The following is an 18987-nucleotide window of genomic DNA, read 5'->3' as shown; positions in this document are numbered from 1 at the left end:
GTTACACTAATTATGGACAAATCGATTGAAAAACAATATGACATTTAGAAAATCTCTGTTTATACACATCTTCTACTACAAAATCCATGCCACATAAATTGAAAACCAGCAACATTCAATATCTAATCTACATCTATCCCTTTTCAGTTTACAACAGTTACCCCTCACCCTATCACTGCAGGCCCTTGTAGGAAGTCCCTCCCCAGCTTTCCTGTAAGCCCTTCAGGAACTGAAAGGCTGGTTGCTATGAGGTCTCCCAGGAGCCTTCTCTTCTCCAGGCTGAACAACCCTGACTCTCTCTGCCTGTCTTCACAGGAGAGGTGCTCCAGCTCCCTGGTCGTCTTCTTGGCCCTCCTCTGGACTCGTTCCAGCAGGTCCATGTTCGTACGTTGGGGCCTCCAGAACATGGACACAGTACTCCAGGTGGGTTCTCACAAAAGCCAGATAAAGGGGGAGAATCACCTCCCTTGACCTGCCGGCCATGCTTCTTTGATGCAGCCCAGGACGTGGTTGGCTTTCTGGGCTGCAGGTGCACCTGGCTGGTCATGTTGAGCTTCTCACCAACCAACACTCCGAGTCCTTCTCCTCAGGGCTGCTCTCAAACCATGCTCCACTCAGTCTGTATTTGTGCTGGGAGTCACTATTGTATCTGTTGTAATGGCAACATTATCACATGATCATATCTAAAAAAACCCTGGCCCTTGACTTCAGACTGTGAGCAACTGGAAAGACGAGGACTTCAGACCAGGGAAGAGGCATAAAAGAATCTTCATCTATTGAAGTCTTATATTTCTAAAGATCCTTAATAGAAGCTGCATGATTTGGATTACTTTAAAGTTTTAATAATGTTGCAATTGCACTAATGCTAGATTGTTATATTTTGTTTAGACTTTAAAAGCATTCATTAGTCTAACGATTTCTAATTATAATTTCCAGGTTTTATGCTAACTATAATGAAGGTGGTGTGTAATAGAATGTATATGAGTTATGTATTTCAGAGCTGACAAGGCTGGCTGCTAACCTCTTGCTTTAAGGTATGACTAATTTTCCTAAACTCACACTTTACTGCAGTCAGGTTTTTTAACTGTTTGTTTGTGGGGTTTTTTTATTTTTTTTTTCTGTAAATGACCATTCCCTCCCCCATGATTGAAAGAACTTTGGTTTCCTGAAAAAAATTAGCACATAGGTCCTAAGAGGATATGGTCCCCTCATTTACATATACTATTTTGATTAGCTTTTTTCAGATAAAGAAGGATCACATTCTTTGTATTTATTGATGTTCTTCTCACAAGTTTATTCTAACAAGTCACAAATATGGTCAGAGTACTAGAAGTCATACAGGAAGAATACTTGCTTTAAATTGTACTGCAGCAAATAGAACACAGTATTTTATTTAAGGCACAGCCTTTGAAGAGGAGGAAAAAAAAGTGTAAAGTATTGGTTATACCATTTTAATAAGTATCACATCTGCTAAGCACAAGTTAAAGAATATTAGTACTATTTTGAAGATAAGCTGCAAAATAATAATTATTTTCATAGTCAACTGTTTGACATATTGGATAAATATATTTTGTATTGTAAAGTGTTAGAGGCTATATTTTTCTAAAAGCCTTGTGGCTTTCATTTTCTGATTTTAAATAACATTTCTGCATGCTGTCCACCTCACAAAACAAAAAACTATCTGCCAGTTTTAGTAGTTTGTATGAGCAAAATAAGAATCTAGGATAAATTAGAATCCAGAAAATGTTAACTTGTTTTTCTGTCTACAACTATAGTTACAAAGATGGCTGTATTTATTGTGTTTTCTGAGAATAATTGTCAAATTGCATTTCTATCTTGTATCTCAAGTCTGAATCTTTACAAAATCACCACTACTGCTTTCCATAAGGGCTTTTGTACCTTAAATTGTTGTGGTGTGGGGTTTTGTGTGTGTGTGTGTGTTTGGTTTGTCTTTGTTGTTGTTTTGGTTGGTTGGTTGGTTTGGAGTTTGTTTGTTTGTTATTTTAAACACTTATTTTTATGGCAGATGGTACAAGTACAAAATTCTGCATATAACCATAATTTAAGTTTACACTATAAAATAGATTCAAAATTCACTGAGGTCAGTGATACTTTTTTGCTTACATCAGCAATGCTGATTTCATTAGTATGCTTTGTATAAGCTTTTTGATGAGCTGTCATTTAATCCACTTACCATCTAGAAAGCATGTTCTGTAATTTAGTACGGTAATCCCCTTACCAATAATAAATACATCACTATGAAGTATTAGTGTATCAATTAGTGAAATTATTTTACCATATATATATAATTGTATTTATTTATTGTGCAACATAATAGATAGTGCTAAAATAATTTTATTTTAGTGTGATGTATGCTGAAGGCAATGTCTGTAATGTGGGGTTTTCTTCTTCCCACTGACTTCACTGAACTTTTAACAGGTCCAGAAGCTGTAAGTACTATTTAGGGAATACTCAAAAGCACTCTTCTGTTCGGTCAGCATTGGAAATGTCAAAATGATTTTCACTATTTGAAGAAGCCCAGCAGTGAAACTCCACACTGCTAGGAAGGAGGAAAAAAAATAAACTTTTAAGGTCTCATAGACCTTTGGAGTTTGGTCTGCTACAGATAATTTCCTTATTGTAATGTGCATTGTTGTGATTGACTGACTTTAGAATTCCTATTTCAGACATGCATGGTTTATTATATTTACACAGAGCAATTCCTGCAAGTGCTGTAGAACATGTAGGCTGTTCTATTGCAACTAAGCATCAACATCTTGGCATAGGTGCATAATATCTGTAATTTATACACATACATTCCCAAACAACTGGGATGCAAAAAAATTATCACTAAATCACAGTGAGATTCCATGCACAGCAGTGGAGTAACAGTTCTTTAACACCCAGTGATCCTGTGTACACTCTTTGTTAGTTTCCTCTCATATTTTGGATGGCTTTTGCCTTGCAGGGGCAGTGAGAAGAACCTCTTCCACTCCTTTTCCAAAGTCAGTCAGTTAGGACATGCACATACGCATTTCAAAATTTATTGTTTTCTCCTCAAGGTCAGGTGAGCTCATAAAAGTAAAATGTTTACCAAATGGTGAACTGTGCTTTGCATTTCATATCCATGTAGGCTTCCTTATTTTTTCTCCTGTCTTCAAAATATCCCCAAAATATAATTTCCAAATATATTTTTTCCCTTCCAGGAAATTCAGCTCCTTAAATCCATAATTGTGTGGGTCAGACACAAAGAGACTAATCACTCAATATGTTTTTCAAGCTTAGCCTTTCTCTTTTCCTATAGAAAGTACAGAAATAAAGGATGTTACTCATGCAAAATGGTGACTCAAGAAATTACAAAAAAAAGGAAATTAATTGATCTCAACCTTCCTTCTCTTATGTTAGCTTATTATAGGAGTTGTGTGGACACTTAGGCCACTGAAATGTTGACAAGCTACTTTTCCTCTAAATATGACACCTTGAAGTAAAAATTTTTGTCTTGGTTGGGTTGTTTGTTTTCCAGCTTGCGAATATCAAGTGAGTCGTCATTCACACACAGGTAGTATCTTCTGTCTTCATAGCATTGGAACTGCACTGAATCTCCTTGGTAATGCATGATGAAAAAGTTATTATCTCCACTCAGCTATGAAAATACACAAAGTAAAGAACATTAATTATATTTTTCAAGCCTTTCTTTAGGATTTCCTGTGACAAAAAATTCTTGTGTGTTGCTGGCTTGTAGTATTTTGAAGAGTTTTCCTCAGTGACACATATTTACCAATTTATAGATAAATCTTTGGCAACACCTAATAATTTTGGCACAGATTCTGTGATAACAATGAATTAAATAATACCTGTCTCCCTCAAAGGACTGAGTATTTCTGACCCATATCTGCATATCTTTGCTTCACAAAAAGACCAGCACATTTTTCCTCTGCAGTATACCTGTTACAGTGATAATTCAGGATTTTCATCTGGTTATTTTCTTACCACAGATCTACATTGCCAAGTGCAGCTAGCAACAAAACGTCAACCCACAATTTTTCATGCCTGTTTTGGAGTAAAATTAGAATGTCACAGTACCCATTACTCTTAAACAACTATGCTATTACCTGTGATTCTCTGTACATCTTCAGTTTCATACACTTTATTAAACATCTATCTTAGGAGGAATGGCTATTGTCAAAATAGTCCCTGTGTGTGTGTATGTGTGTATTGTCTGGGCTCTCTAGGCACTGCATGGTGAGAACGGAGAAATAGTTACCAGAAAACACCATGCCAGAGATTAAGAGTATGTGCTGAGAGGTAGCCTCTGAATCCATAAGCCTTGAAGACTAGTAGCCCTGTTAAAAGCAAAAACTGATAAACTCAGGAGACCAAGGAGCTGCTGAACCTGCCCAAAGCTTCCAGCACACACTGTCCCCCACAATGACTTATGTAACCCACACCACGTCCAAGAAGGCAGCGGCTGCTGTAGGTGGACAGAGTGTGCATACGCAGGGCAGGATATGTGAGCAGATCTGCTGAAATGAGGGACCCCATGTGTGACCGCGTACAGCTGCTTGCAGACCCCTTGAGCGTGGTATGAGCACTGGCTTCTGAGTGTGTACAATGAGTGAGGGAGTAACTGAGAAGACTGTGTGAATAGTTATCTGCTGGTAATAGTAAAAGCTTAATTAATAAAAGGTTTAGATTTGTGTTTCACCCAACTCAACCTCTTGTCAGGTAGCAGGAAATTTATAAAATATTTTGGGGAAGACTGAGATGGTAAATGAGCACATCATAATCAAACTGTTTCATCTTTTGAGTGATCTGTTTGAACACTCATCCAACCCACATGACAGTTCTATAACTATGACCAGTCTGGCATGTTATCATTGTGCACCACTAAAATGAAACTGAATGCTTGGGGAAGAGCAGGAGGACAGATAATTTCCTTAAAGGGTCCCAGCTATGCTGGACATTATAACATTGGTAATAAGCACCTTTCCATGTAAGGAGGAATGTGTCCTTTCAGTCCATATGTCAACAGTGGATGGAAGGAAAATGTCCTGCAGCTGTTGCAGGGTACATGAAAGAAATTAGACACTACACTTCCTGTATTAGCAAAGCTATAATGAGAATCAGCTGAAGCATTCTGTCCTGATCAAGCCAGTTAACAGCAGAGTATCTGAAGCTTCAATAAGAAAACCCCAAACAAACCTGTTTTTAAAAAAATTGTACTGAGAAAGTTGAAGACAACTTGTCTTTAGGATATAAATATCTTCTAGGGACTCAAAAAAACATAATGGAATAAGAAAATCTAGTAACATCAGGGGAAAAAAAATAATCCTGCAGTAGTGAGAAGAGGGATTAATGTGTACAATGTAGAAATCCACCCTAGAAGAAGGGAGCCTCCAGTGAGATCTGGTAAATGTGAAGCCAAAATTAAGTGCTTGCAAATGCAGACAAAGATGCAAAACTTTAAAATACCTGTTGTATCTCTGTGAAATGATGGAAAAATAGCTAGAGAGCCATCACAGGAAGATGATTTGGGGAATGATGAGAGGAGAAAATAAAGAGGAGCTGGGAGTAGGAGCCAAGTATCCAAGCACTGCCAGGGCTGAGACTTGCAGTAGGTCATTGAAGAACAATGTGTTTTGCAATAAATAATGACATAATTAAATTTCTATTATGGCCTGTTAAGACGGCTGATAAGGCAACCTGGGGAATATGATGGACTACTGTCTGATCAAGTTCATCCTGATCAAGAGGTCATTCAGAAGTTAAAATTTAAAAAAAGGTTTTCAGTTATAATCTCACTGTTTTTTTGCCATTGCAAGAAAATGAAGAACTAATTTTCAGGTTAGGTTTCACATTTAGTTACAAAAAAGGCAGCTCCTAGAAGAGCTCAACCTTCAGCAGGAAGCATAAAGAGGGTGGAAACTAGGGCAGGTATCCTGGGAGGATTACAGAGAGGTTGTCCAAGCAGCTAGGGATCACATAATGAGTACCAAATCCCAGATGGAATTAAATTTTGCCGGGGATGCAAAGAGCAATAAGAAAAGCTTCTATAGCTATGTTGGATATAAAAGGACAACCAAGGAAAATGTAGGCCCTTTTCTGAAGGTAAAAGGAGACCTAGCTACACAAGATATTAAGAAGGCTGAGGTTCTCAATGACTTCTTTGCATAAGTCTTCTCTGGAAAGTGCTCCAGCCTCGTTGCAAAGGTCACAGCAGGTGAAAGCAGGGACTTTGAGAATGAAGTAACCCCCATGTAGGAGAAGAGCAGGTTCATGACCATCCAAAGAACCTGAAGGTGTGCAAGTCTATGGAACCTGATGGGATCCATCCATGGGTCCTGAGGGAGCTGATGGATGCAGTTGTTAAGCCTCTGTCCATCATATTTGACAGGATATGGCAGTCTGGTGAGGTTCCCACCAATTGGAAAAAAGGGAACATAGCCCCTATTTTTAAAAAAGAGAAAAAATGAAGACCCAGGAACTACAGGCCAGTCAGTCTCACCTCTGTGCCTGGCAAGACAATGGAACATATCCTCCTGGAAAGTCTGCTGAGACACATGGAAAATAAGGAGGTGATTGGTGACAGCCAACATGGCTTCACTAAGGGCAAGTCAAGTCTGACCAATCTGGTGGCCTTCTACAACAAGGCTACAGAGATGGTGGATGGTGGCAGAGCAACATCTACCTGGATATGTGCAAGGTGTCTGACACTGTCCCACATGACATCCTGGTATCCAAACTGACAAGGCATGATGGACCACTTGGTGGATAAGAAATTGGCTAGATGGCCGCACCCAGAGAGTTGTGGTCAATGGCTCAATGTCCAAATGGAGGCAGGTGATGAGTGGTCTGCCTTAGGGGTCAGTACTGGGACCAGTGCTGTTTAACACCTTTGTTGGAGACATGGACAGTGGGATTGAGTGTATCCTCAGCAAGTTTGCTGATGACACCAAGGTGTGTCATCAGCTTGGGAAGGGATGCCATCCAGAGAGACCTTGACAGGCTGGAAGGGTGGGCCAGTGCCAACCTCATGAAGTTCAACAAGGCCAAGTGCAAGGTCCTGCACCTGGGTCAGCACAACACCAGGCACAAATACAGGCTGGGGGGAGAATGGCTGGAGAGCAGCCCTGAGAAGGACTTGGGGATGGCAGTAGATGAGAAGCTGGATATGAGCCGCCAGTGTGTGCTGGAGCCCAGAGAGCCAAACACACCGTGGGCTGCATCAAAAGAAGTGTGGCCAGCAGGGCCAGGGAGGGGATTCTGCCCCTCTACTCTGCTCTGGTCAGAGCCACCTGGAATACTGTGTCCAGCTCTGGTGCCCTCAGCACATGAAAGATAGGGAGCTGTTGGAGAGGGTCCAGAGAAGGGCCACCAAGATGATCAAAGGGCTGGAGCAGCTCTGCTGTGAAGACAGACTGAGGGAGTTGGGGCTGTTCAGTCTGGAGAAGAGAAGGCTCCGGGGAGACCTTATAGCGGCCTTCCAGTACCTGAAGGACCCACAGGAAAGCTGGGGAGGGGCTTTTCATCAGAGAGGGTAGTGATAGGACAAGGGGTAATGGTTTTAAACTGGAAGAGGGGAGATTTAGGTTTGACATCAGGAAGAAATTCTTCACCATGAGGGTGGTAAGGTGCTGGAATAGGTTGCCCAGAGATGTTGTGGAAGCCTCCTCCCTGGAGGTGTTCAGGGCCAGGTTGGATGAGGCTTGTGCAGCCTGGTCTTGTGTGAGGTGTCCCTGCTCACAGCAGGGAGGTTGGAACCTGATGATCTTTAAGGTCCCTTCCAACCTTAACCATTCTATGTTTCTGTGTCCCACAGGTGGTTCATAATGCCCTTGCAATAGCATATCTATACTCACATTAGAAAAATGCTACAAATGTTGTCTCCATATATTAAATAAAAAAACATTACCTTATGGAATTACATGTCAGTGATGGAAGCTACAGAGAAAGATGTGAGTGTAATATCCAAGTTTTAAGATAAATAGACTTAAAATTATTTAAAGTCAGTGTGAATAGGGCACAATGAACATAACCCCAGGCTAAGTTTGACTGCTGCACTCTAAAACAGGAAGTGGCAAAAAGATAAGAAAAAATGGATGTGAAGGCCAGCTGAAACAGAACAAATAATCTTCCATTGTCAAGCCGTGTTACACAAAGGAGTATAGGGCACAGTACACTTTACATTTTGACTCAGGTAATGAGCACATGATCAAAATCTGCATGAGTTGTACATTAACTATAAGCAAACTAGTAACATTGATCTGCCACCTTAATTACATCAAAGAAGCTATGGACTTTGGAATGTAATACAAATTAATTATATGGCACTTTCACTTTGGTTTTGTGACTGAAACAGCATCAATGACATACCAGTGTTTTGGCTACTGCTGAGCAGTGCATGCACATCTTTTTCCCACTCTGACCAAGGGATTGGACTAGGAGTAGGCGAGAAGCTGGGAGGGGACACAGCTGGGACAGGTGTCCCAGACTGGCCAAAGGGATACTCCATGCCATATAATGTCATGGTCACCCATAAAGACTGGAGTAGAGGAAGAAGAAGGTGGGTTGTTGGGTTTTTTTTCTTCTGAGGTGTCTGGGCATTGACCTGCTGGGAGGAGGTAAGTACTTTTGCATTACTTGCGGTTTTTACTGTCCTTCATGTGTTATTTTCCCTGTCTTTAACTTGACTCAAAAGTTTTCTCACTTTTGCTCTTGCTGTTCTCTCCCCTGTCTTACTGGTGGGCAGTGGGATTGAGTGAGTTGCTATGTGGAGGCTTGGCTGCTGGCTGTGGCCAGCACAACTCAGTGTTTTTTTTCTCACAGCTTGTCCTGTCCTAAAAAATGGTAGTTCTCAGCTTCCAGCCCTGGGACAGTCAGTTCCAGATGTAGTGGACATCATTCCACATGAAGGCAAACTGGCCTGCACTCTGCTGCCAAAGGGATGAAGAAAAATGTTTCAGCTGTATCAGTTGAGACAAACAATCTACCACATTTGACTCCCATTCATATCAGAGCTCCAGGACATCTGATACACCAAGACTCAGTGGTGGCATTACTTTGTTCAGACCAGAATACTCTAGTGTTCCCTTCCACCCTCCATCAGACTTTCACACTGGCCATATGGGACTGCTGAAGGGTGAGGGAACCTTGCTGATCGCTCCTTGGCTCTCCAACAGATGAATCAACTTCTGGAGAAAAAATTCCACAACGCTCAGGCCTTGTGGTTTGACTCCATCCAGCAGCCAAGCACAGTAAACATGTAATTGTCATTACTGATAATGTCAAAAGTTCTGAACCAAGACAATTCTGTGGAACTCAGTTGCCAGATTTTGCCTGTTTGGAATTAATTTAGTTTCTTTATTTTGACCTGTTTAACTGGAGTAAAGAGTAAGTCCCACAGTAACAACTTTCATGATGCCATAGCCAACCTCTAACTTAATATGCCCCTGTCTTGTTTAACTTCATCTAACTAAAGTAGAGAGGATCCTAGAATAAAAATTTTGACAGGTCTTGATGGAGCTTTGAGAGTTGCAGCCTTTCAGACCTTAGCCCACCGAAGCTGGGGAATTCTTGTCCAAGTTCTGGGAAAATGCTGTACATTTATAATAATCTAATAACTTGAAGAGTAGCAGATGGATCTAGTGATAGAATGGCTGACTTCAGTAATCCTTTGAGCAAATGTGTTAAGTCAAGAAGGCATTTAAGAATGATATCAACTGAGAAAGGAAAGAGAAAGGAAGGTTTGAAACTGAGGGATAACTAAGTGCTGTTAGTACTTATTAAGACCTGAGAGGGTAAAATACATATATGCAGAGGTCTGAGGGTGGTACTGTATTAGGAATAGTAAAATATTATGGTTGAACCAGAACAGAAATAACACTGAGAGAAGATACTACAGATATGTTCTAAAGGAGGTGTGTACATCTCTGATAACCAGTCACTAAACCCTGCATTTTTGGAGGAGTGAACATTTATATATAATTAAAGAAAATGGTAAAATGAGAACATTAAAACCTATACATACATGTAACAACACAGGATGTGACCAAGTCTCCTTGGTAATTCCCCCTTCTGCTACTTTTTCCCCCTGCACCCCCTCCTCCTACGATCTGTTTAAGTGCTTGTGTGCCAAGGATACAGACCCAGCTCTGATACTACATGGCTGCATAATTTTGGCCAAGACTTCTAAAGCAATTGCTAATTCATGAGACAGCCTGCATGGGCATGAAACAGCATGAGTCTACTTAAGAACTCCAGGCCAAATCAAGGGATTAACGTCAACAGTGAATGCTAAGTAAAACTTCTTCCAACATCAAAGCTGTAAGCAGTTGTTTTTTTTCTCAGAAATGCCTGGAATAAACACTTGCCTGTGTGTGGACTATATCAGGTGACAAATTTTGTAAATGTAATCTTATTTGTGCCAAAAGAGGCTATATTTGCTAGTGAGAGAACTATATATAAGGGATGGGAAACATCCCATCATTGTCAGCATGTCGTGGGTAGATGGGAAAACCTTTTCTGTGGTGGAGCTACAGGGCAACATGGTTCTGTATGTCTTGATTTATCCTGTTGCATGGTTAACTGGCTTTGCTTTTATGATATTATTAATTATGATAAGCATGCTTTATTATAGAGTTAAAATAATTACAGTTATATGTAAATGTAAGCCTGCTCCTGAGTGAACCGCTGGGGCTGGCCTCTCTGCTGCTGCTCGAGCCGAGTGGTCTCAACTGTGCACACATGAGGCAGTAACTGCATGCACACTGCAAACTGTTTTCCACTCTTACCAGCATGGTGTTGCAATAAATGTTGGTTGTGATCTGTGACACCTTCCTGACTTAGACCCCTATCGGAATAAGATGTTACTATAAACTATTATTTACTGTTACAGGCTGTTATTCTTTTATTGTGACAATAACAGCCTAATTATTAAATGATGTTTCAATAAATATTGATTGTGAACTGTATTTCCATAAGTCTTGGTTACAAAATGAAGATTTATAACACTATATGCAACTCTTCCTGCTGGTAATTCTACCGGCAGTCTTCCAATAAAAGAAGGAAAATATCTGTCTTCAAGGCTTACTGGACTAACAAGATGGTTCAAGTGCAGGCTGCTGCTTTCTTCTTGCATGAATGAGCAACATATTTTTCTCCTGTGAGATGGTATCAGCTAGAAACCACAACAGACAATTGCTATCTATCTTGTTACTTAATTATTGGATTCTCAAAACTAGTTTTTCATTTAAATTTTTTGTTAGGAAACCAAGAGTGATTAATACATTTCTACAAGCAACTGTTACAGCACTTCTTTCCTGCTGTCCGCCAAAGCTTGCAGCCATCAGGACACTAATTATTTTGCCTAATTCATTCCTCTTTTTCCACAGAAAAAGGCATAGATTTTTCTATTAAAAAGCATATGAAATACATGTTAGAAGAATGGGATATGACTATGATCATTTATATCATACAAGGAGGGGACTAGAATTTGCCTTATAAATTTCCTAGGCTTCAACACTTTCTCCCTCTATGTAAAGCCAAGTAACATCTGAGGCAAATAAGTACCTCAGCAGGAATTTAAACTGAAGGACACGCTTGGATTTTCCAAGCCCAATATGCAAGAAACATGTTTGTTCATTAATTATATATATATTTTTTAAAAATAAAAATAAAAAAACCCTGTAGCTTATACCTCTGAAAGACCATTTCCAAATGACTTCAAACAAGAAACTCTTATAATTTCAAATTACCAAAATTCCTTTCTCATTTAGGAGAAATGTTAGCAATGTTAGAAATATTACACTGGGAATTTTAGGTTTTCAGTGTTTCACATTCACTATTATGAAGTTCTAAAAGCTGTCTAATCCTAAATAGCTTTAATTTTGCTCATTGAATTAGAAAGATGGTCTTTTCACTCCCCCCCAGTGTAATTTCACAGGCCTACATTCTTAACAAAAATTATTATTGACTACATGTCCTTAGTTTTTCATTTTCTGTAGGTTAAAATGTCTGTCTAAGTTACCTTACAGAAAACTGAAGTAGTTAGTTGTTCACAATGTTTTATAATTTCCATCTAGAGAAGAGGCAACAAAATCAAGCTTTGGTCACAAACATGTGTTAAGAAACCAGCTGGCTACCTATATTTCTATACACAGTGCATTACTCCCAATTTATAGTCATCTGCTGATACAGAATTCAGTCTGAAAGTAGGGATTACCTATTTCCAATTTTATTGAAGTATATGTATAAAATTTAAGGGTTTATTACTTCCCAGAAGTTTTTCAATGACAGACTCACTGTTTCTTAGAAACATCATTACTCTTGTAATCTGACCCTTCTAGGTATGCTAATACACTCATCCAGATTTTCTAGATCTTGTCTAAGAATTTGTACCAGGAGAAAACTACTGTGTATGTCCCTGCATTTTCTGTAAGCATAATATGGGAAACAGCTCCATCTTTCATGTGTTAATTGCAAGTGAGATAGTTTGCTTGTAGATTGAAGGATGAAAACATACACACCATTCAAGTAAAAAATGTATATTTTCCTTTTTCTGAGGAAAATACTAAAAAACAGCTGAAGTAGGAATGTAAAAAATTAATCACTTAATGAGTAATAGCAGGATGCATATAGCTGCACCTTTTTTTACACCTATGTTTGCATACACACTCTCTCACACACAGGCTTTTACTTGTTTGTTTGTAATTATGTACCTGTTTGAAGTCAGGATCGTCATGGTTGCGTGTTTCCATGTTGCATTTTCCCACTGAAGAACAGTCTGGCTCTGAACCGGATGCTTTTAAGACCTGTGTTTACAACCACCCAGATTGGTAATTTTGTCTTTATATTTCATTATTTTAATCCACCAAAAGAAGTATTATTTCTGAAGAAAATTCTTCTTCTTTTATAAAGCCCATTAAAGATTATGTTCAAGTTATCCAAGATTAATAAGTTGATAAGTTGTCAAAACACTTCCATGAATGTATTTCTCTTACCATTTGCAATACAAAATGAATTGGCTTGCAAATACCAAAGCAAATACCAAAGACAGTCATTCAGACTGTTTAATGTCCAAATTCTATTTTGCATTGCAGCCAAGACTGAACCATGTTGTAATAGAAAACCAAAACTTCATCACAGATAAGGAGCTTTGTCATCCTCTGTATTAGAATTCTGGTGGAGATAAAGAAAAGTATTTGTATTTTGATGGAAACAGAAAGGTCCGTGGTCTTTCTAAGTTTTTTACATATTTGGGAGATACTAAGTATATCTTACCTCATTTTCAGATAAGAACTGCTTTTAATAATATAAAAAAACATAATCTGGGATAACCTGTTACTTTAAAAGAGGTGTTTAGGAAGTAAAATCCATTAGGACACAACGCTTAGTTCCCTGATTTGGTGCAACACCTTGCAAACAATTATTTTATGAAAAGGTGATCTCTGAACCAGAAAAATCCTCTTAAAATAGTTGCTCTTTCAAGGAGAGAAAGAAAAATGCCAGTGAGAGAATAGGCTATAAATATAATGAATATGTTTTGCAACATTGAATTCCTCAGATAATTTCAGGAGAGAGATTTTATGGAAAGTTATCCGTGAATTAAAAACAAATGAAATATATCAAATACTTAATCTGAGGAAGCATTTGGCCACTTAAGACATTGTGCACGGCCAGCATTAGATGAAGGATGATTCTTTATCTCAACATAACCTGTGTAAACAGAACTTCTTAGACCTTTGCCCTGGTTTAGAGGGTAAATCCCAATACATCCTTCTTCCTCAGAGAGATTTTAGTAAAGGTTCTAACCCTCCAATAGGAAAAACAATCCTTGACTGCTCTTCCTACCACAAACAAGCCTTCACAAGACTGGAGAAAATGAGAATGCTCTAACAACAGGTGGTAAATGTTTAAAACAGAATACTATGTCCAGCTGTATTTTCTTTTCACCACATTCCTTATCTTGTAATTCAGATGGATTAGCAGAATCCAATTTCCCTCTTCAACTCTCTTTACAAGGCAGCATTCCTGCTTCTTCCTCCTCTTTTATTTCCTGTGTGTTTTCTGCTTAAGAAGCTTCCTCTCCCTTCACAGGGACTGACAGTCAACATGCCCAACTGTCTTACAGTGACAGTAGTCAGCTACCTAACCCAATGATTTTTGCAATAACCTACTTTAAATATTTCACCAGACAGAATAGAGGGAGGTAGGGAGAAGCTGTGACATATGAAAGTGGTGAGTAAAGGCAAATGAATTTGAAAAGGTCTATGGAGGAAATTGTGTAATAGTAAGAAAGAGCACCTATAAGTTACAAAAGAAATAAACTTCTTACCTTCAGAGCGAGCTCCTCCTTACCCTTGCACAACAGAACAAATTCATTAAGTTTTGATCTCTGTGTGAGTATCACGAAATTTTTAGATTCTGTTTTAGATAGAGGAGAATACTGTCATAAAATGTGTACCATTTTGTAAAATGAAGCATAGCTGAAAATACTTTGTAAAGAGATAACATTGACATACTCCTTATATTTATTTCTCTTCCTATGGCTATTAATATAATTACTCTTTATACCATTCTCTTCCGTGACATATTTCAAGTTTATAGCTTTATGATGCTTTACATATATATAGGTTTTCTTTATTTATAGTTAATGTATGGAATATCAGTTATATATATTTATATATATACATACATATATAATCTGAACTACAAAATCAGATACTTATTAGTACTTAATATATATATGCAATATACCTGTTTATGCAATATACCTGACCCTGTATACATCACTATGGAAAATGCAGGATTTTTTCTCTTTTATTTTCTGCATGCTGTCTAGATAAAATTTTTTTCCATTATCATAATTGTGGGTGCATTGGATTTACTTCCTTTTGAGATAATACTGATTTTTTGTGATACTCTCATTCTCTGATGGCCTTTGATTGAACTACTTAGCCTCTCTGGTTACCAAAACCTTACCAGGGTCTAAGAGGAAATTTGACAAATTCATGCAAAGTAAATTATTGGAAATTTACTAAATACAAGAAACTACTTCTTGCTACAGTTGTCCCTGAAATGCAAAGCACTGGGATTTGGGAGAGTATAAATATTTTGTCCTGTTACCTAGAAATTTTCATTTGGCCAAAGTTCAATGTGCAGTCCTGAAACAGATGGATATTTGCTCTCATCTATTACAGCAGCTCTTTATGGTTTAAATTGGAATAAATTTCTCTCCTACTGGAATACCTGGAACTAATATGTCTTTGATTTAACCAATCATTTCTTATGCTAACAAGTTCCAAAACTTTGTCTCCTCTTTCTTCATACTATTTTCTTTTTGTTTTTAGTCTCCTGTTACAAGAGGTCTTTGATAGACCTGCAATAAAGCAAACACTATTTTCTTTTTAAAAAAATAGGATTTTCTAGCTTGTATACATATTATTTCCTCATATACATTTGTCTTCTGTCCAAGCTATTACTCATAACTTGCTAAGGCAAATTTTGTGACTTTGAAGATTTCTTCTTATGGAACACAGAATGGCTCTTTCCTCTTTAGACTTGTCCAGCAACCTGTCCTAAATGAAAATATAGTATAATACGTTACTTCTAATGACAAATCTGTGTATAAAACACAACTAACTTATTTTCCTATTCTCAAACACCTCTGCAAAACCAGACACTAACAAAGAGAATTATGCCTTTTATTCCCACAGGAACCTTACCAGTAACAGGTGGTTCATTCCTTGTGAACAAACCTAACCATGCAATATCTAAAATAGAAGATATTTAACAAATATGTTACATTCTTCACATTTAGAGACATCAAAAACAATTTAAAGAATTGCTTTAAAATACAATCTGAGAAAACAAGTAATAACAATAGCCATTAGAGTTCATTTCCTGCAGGTCTCTGAATTCACATAACTCTGTTCAGTAGTGTACAGACTGTACAGTTTGACTTGTAACAGATACACTGAGGTCTGAACTCTGAGTCTAGTAAATATATTGATTGATTATTTAAATTTTGCAAAGATAATGCACCTGAGAAGATAAAATTCAGTTATGAAATGTAATGCCTAATTGTTATAAAAGATAAGCCTGAAAGGCTTTGGCAGCAGATGTGAGGACCCATAACACAAAATGTACAAGACTGGAAAGGAGCAGGTAGAAATAGCAGAGGGTTTCTAACAGCCTAAATCACATAACCAGCTCTCTGAGGATGGCATCACCCCCTTCAGATCCAGGTCACAAACATCCAGGCTACATCTAGTTCCTAATATGATCTTGTCTCAACTATATCATCATGAATGTATGTTTGTGGTGCTTGTTTTTACATATACAAGAATATCACTTAGCATTTCCTCTTTTCTTCTAGGAACATTAGTATCTTCTACATCTGAACTGTCACACTATGAGTCTATTCATAAACTGCTTGTATTGTGTACCTATACAGGTTTTGGTTCTGCTCATGAAGTAGCAATACTAGTTGTATGAGTTACTTCAAAGTCCTATTAAGTTACCAAGTAAAAGATACTTCAAAAGATACAAAGCACACTTAAATCCCTTATCAATGCAATGCATTATTCACAATTTAATAGAATAAAAATAACAGTTTATAAATATTTCAGACAAGCCTTTCTATGTCTTCATCTGAACCATATACAATGGATTTCTGATTCCTTTAAAAGCTGGATTTAAAGAAATACTGTTTCAGTAACCTGATAGCTATCTTACAGATTTCAACTTTTTCCTGTATTTCAGTTATAAATTTGGTTTACTGTTTTTTCTCCTTACTTTCACATCTCTGGAAAATGTGTAATTCTAGAATAATTTAATTTGCTGTTATTTGCCTCTTCTCTACCAAAAAAATACCCACTAACAACTACTTCTGTGATGTTAGTTGTAATATAATTTTTGGTATCGATTAGAGAAACCCCATTGGAGGTAAGAGTCATAAAAAATAAAAGAATTGCACAAATTTCAAAATCTTATCTGTTTTTCTCAGTTTTTCACTAGTCTCTGAGGATTATTTTTGCTTTCAGTCTCTTAACAGATAAGCATCTAGACCTCCTATCAACTCAAATGGAAGGGAACAAAATATTTTTTTCATTTAAGTATATTATGTACCTACTGTAAGCTGGAATAAACGGGGTTTCATATCACTATCAGTATTCATAAAGATGCAATATAATGTTACATATACAGAAAACATAGAATCACAGAATCAGTTAGGTTGGACAAGACTCTTAAGATCACCGTGTCCACACACTAAGGTAACCTAACACTGCCAAATCCACCACTAAGCGTATCTTTTAAATAGCTTCAGGAATTGTGACTACACCTGTCCACTGGGCATCGTGTTCCAGTGTTGACAACCCCTTCAGTCAATAAATTTTTCCTGTTATGCAGTCTAAACCTTCCTTGGCACAACTTGAAGCTCATCCTATCACTTGCTGCTTGGGTGAAGAGACTGACCCCCACATCACTTCAACCTGCTTTCAGGTATTTGTACAGAGTGACAGGGTCTCCCCTCAGCCTCCTTTTCTCCAGGCTAAACAACCCCAGTCCCCTCAGCTGCTCCTCACAGGATTTTTCTCCAGACCCTTCACCAGCCCTGTTGCCCTTCTCTGGACTTACTCCAGCACCTCAATGTCCTTCTTGTAGTGAGAGGCCCAGAACTGAACACATTAAACATAATAGTACATTAAAAATTTACGCATAGTAAAACACGGTGTGTAAGTTTTGGTATAAAAAGCACACTACCTTCACGGGATTGTGAATCCTTGGTTGATATTTCATGATGACCATGTTCATCTATGTCGAAATGCACTGTTTTTGAGTCTTCAGTCAGTATATAGCATTTCTGTGTTTTTCTCAGACTAAAGCCTAACGAAAAATGAGTTGCAATTAATTTTACTAACAACAAAAAAATGTTAAATTCCACAAAAAGATCAATTGTATTTTGTAGCAATATTTTCTTGACAATCTATCTACATTTGAACTATGAGCAGTGTAGCCAACATACAGTAGACATTACACAGTGGCCCTAAGCAGGGCTGGGTTTGTGGCTTGACGGTGGTGTGAAGAAGGAAAACAAAGATTTCTTTGCTTGGAAAATTATCTCAGTGAGAAGAAGGGATGTATGCTGGACCATTTAGAGAGTTAGCAGATGCAGTAACTTGAGCTTCAAAAATAGCTTCCAACCCAAGAGCCTGAGAGATAGTGTAAGAAGGGTGATTGTGGACAACTTGCAGATAGCTGCATTGAAAAAGGCTAATGGGGACAGGAGGAATATAAAGATGAAAGAGGGGGCCTAGATTAGCAGTTGGCTGGTAGAAGGATTACTCTTGGGAGGGAGGGGCAAGCCCTGTGCAGAGCCAAAGCCACAGCCAGGGTATGGATGTGCACAGCAGCCTCCACACAGAGAGATGTGATAAACAAAGTTATAAGTTTTCATTCTGAAGAAGAGGTGAATTAGGGAAACTATCTCTCCAGTATCCTGTTTCTACACTAGTTTCCTTTATTTCATAGATAAGTACTTGCCTGCTTTTGAAGCTCGCACTTTGAAAAGTGGATCTGAGGATAGACAAGAGTTTCAAGATTAGAGTGCATACGTATAGCTAAAATAGCAGCATTTATTTGGGGGACCTGCCATCTCTTACTGAAAACGTGACAGGTCTTCTCTGTAGCTAAAAGGTATCTGAGGGAAATTGTTCTCTGTCACTACTGAACATAACAGTGCTGTTCCGTATTGTAGAAGGATGTAGATTCAGCCAACTGGGTGTCAGACACCTACAGAATAATGCTATAAATCACAGTTTTGATTATGTAAGACTGAACATCATCTTACTGGAAAGGGATTGATACTGTCAAACTCATTTAAGACACTTTTAAGACCACACAGACCTCCACAGTATGCTGCAAGATTAACAGTCTTTTCCTTGCCAGAAAAAATAGGCAAGTAAAATAACAGGATACTCGAAATGA

The 18987-nt window shown here is 38.1% G+C and overlaps 1 protein-coding gene across 5 annotated transcripts in view; it reads right to left on the bottom strand.

Moving 5' to 3' along the window:
* Window positions 1–1260: 1260 nt before the first annotated feature.
* Window positions 1261–18987, bottom strand: part of LOC127395784 (uncharacterized) — a 42491-nt gene continuing 24764 nt past the window's right edge. For 4 of the 5 annotated variants that reach the window (XM_051643162.1, XM_051643165.1, XM_051643164.1 and 1 more), the window contains 6 exons: window positions 18544–18576; window positions 17764–17886; window positions 15723–15770; window positions 14333–14421; window positions 12717–12809; window positions 1261–3643 (listed from right to left, as the gene is read on the bottom strand). In XM_051643162.1, the coding sequence (XP_051499122.1) occupies window positions 3455–3643; window positions 12717–12809; window positions 14333–14421; window positions 15723–15770; window positions 17764–17886; window positions 18544–18576 (575 nt within the window). In that variant the 3' untranslated portion in view covers window positions 1261–3454. The remainder of the gene's footprint in view (window positions 3644–12716; window positions 12810–14332; window positions 14422–15722; window positions 15771–17763; window positions 17887–18543; window positions 18577–18987) is intronic. The other variant, XM_051643166.1, reaches the window with a different exon arrangement.

Source organism: Apus apus, chromosome Z (genome assembly GCF_020740795.1).
Source record: "Apus apus isolate bApuApu2 chromosome Z, bApuApu2.pri.cur, whole genome shotgun sequence".
Classification (NCBI taxonomy): domain Eukaryota; kingdom Metazoa; phylum Chordata; class Aves; order Apodiformes; family Apodidae; genus Apus; species Apus apus.
The sequence above is the reverse complement of the archived record's forward strand: the minus strand, read 5'-3'. Positions and strand labels throughout refer to the sequence as shown.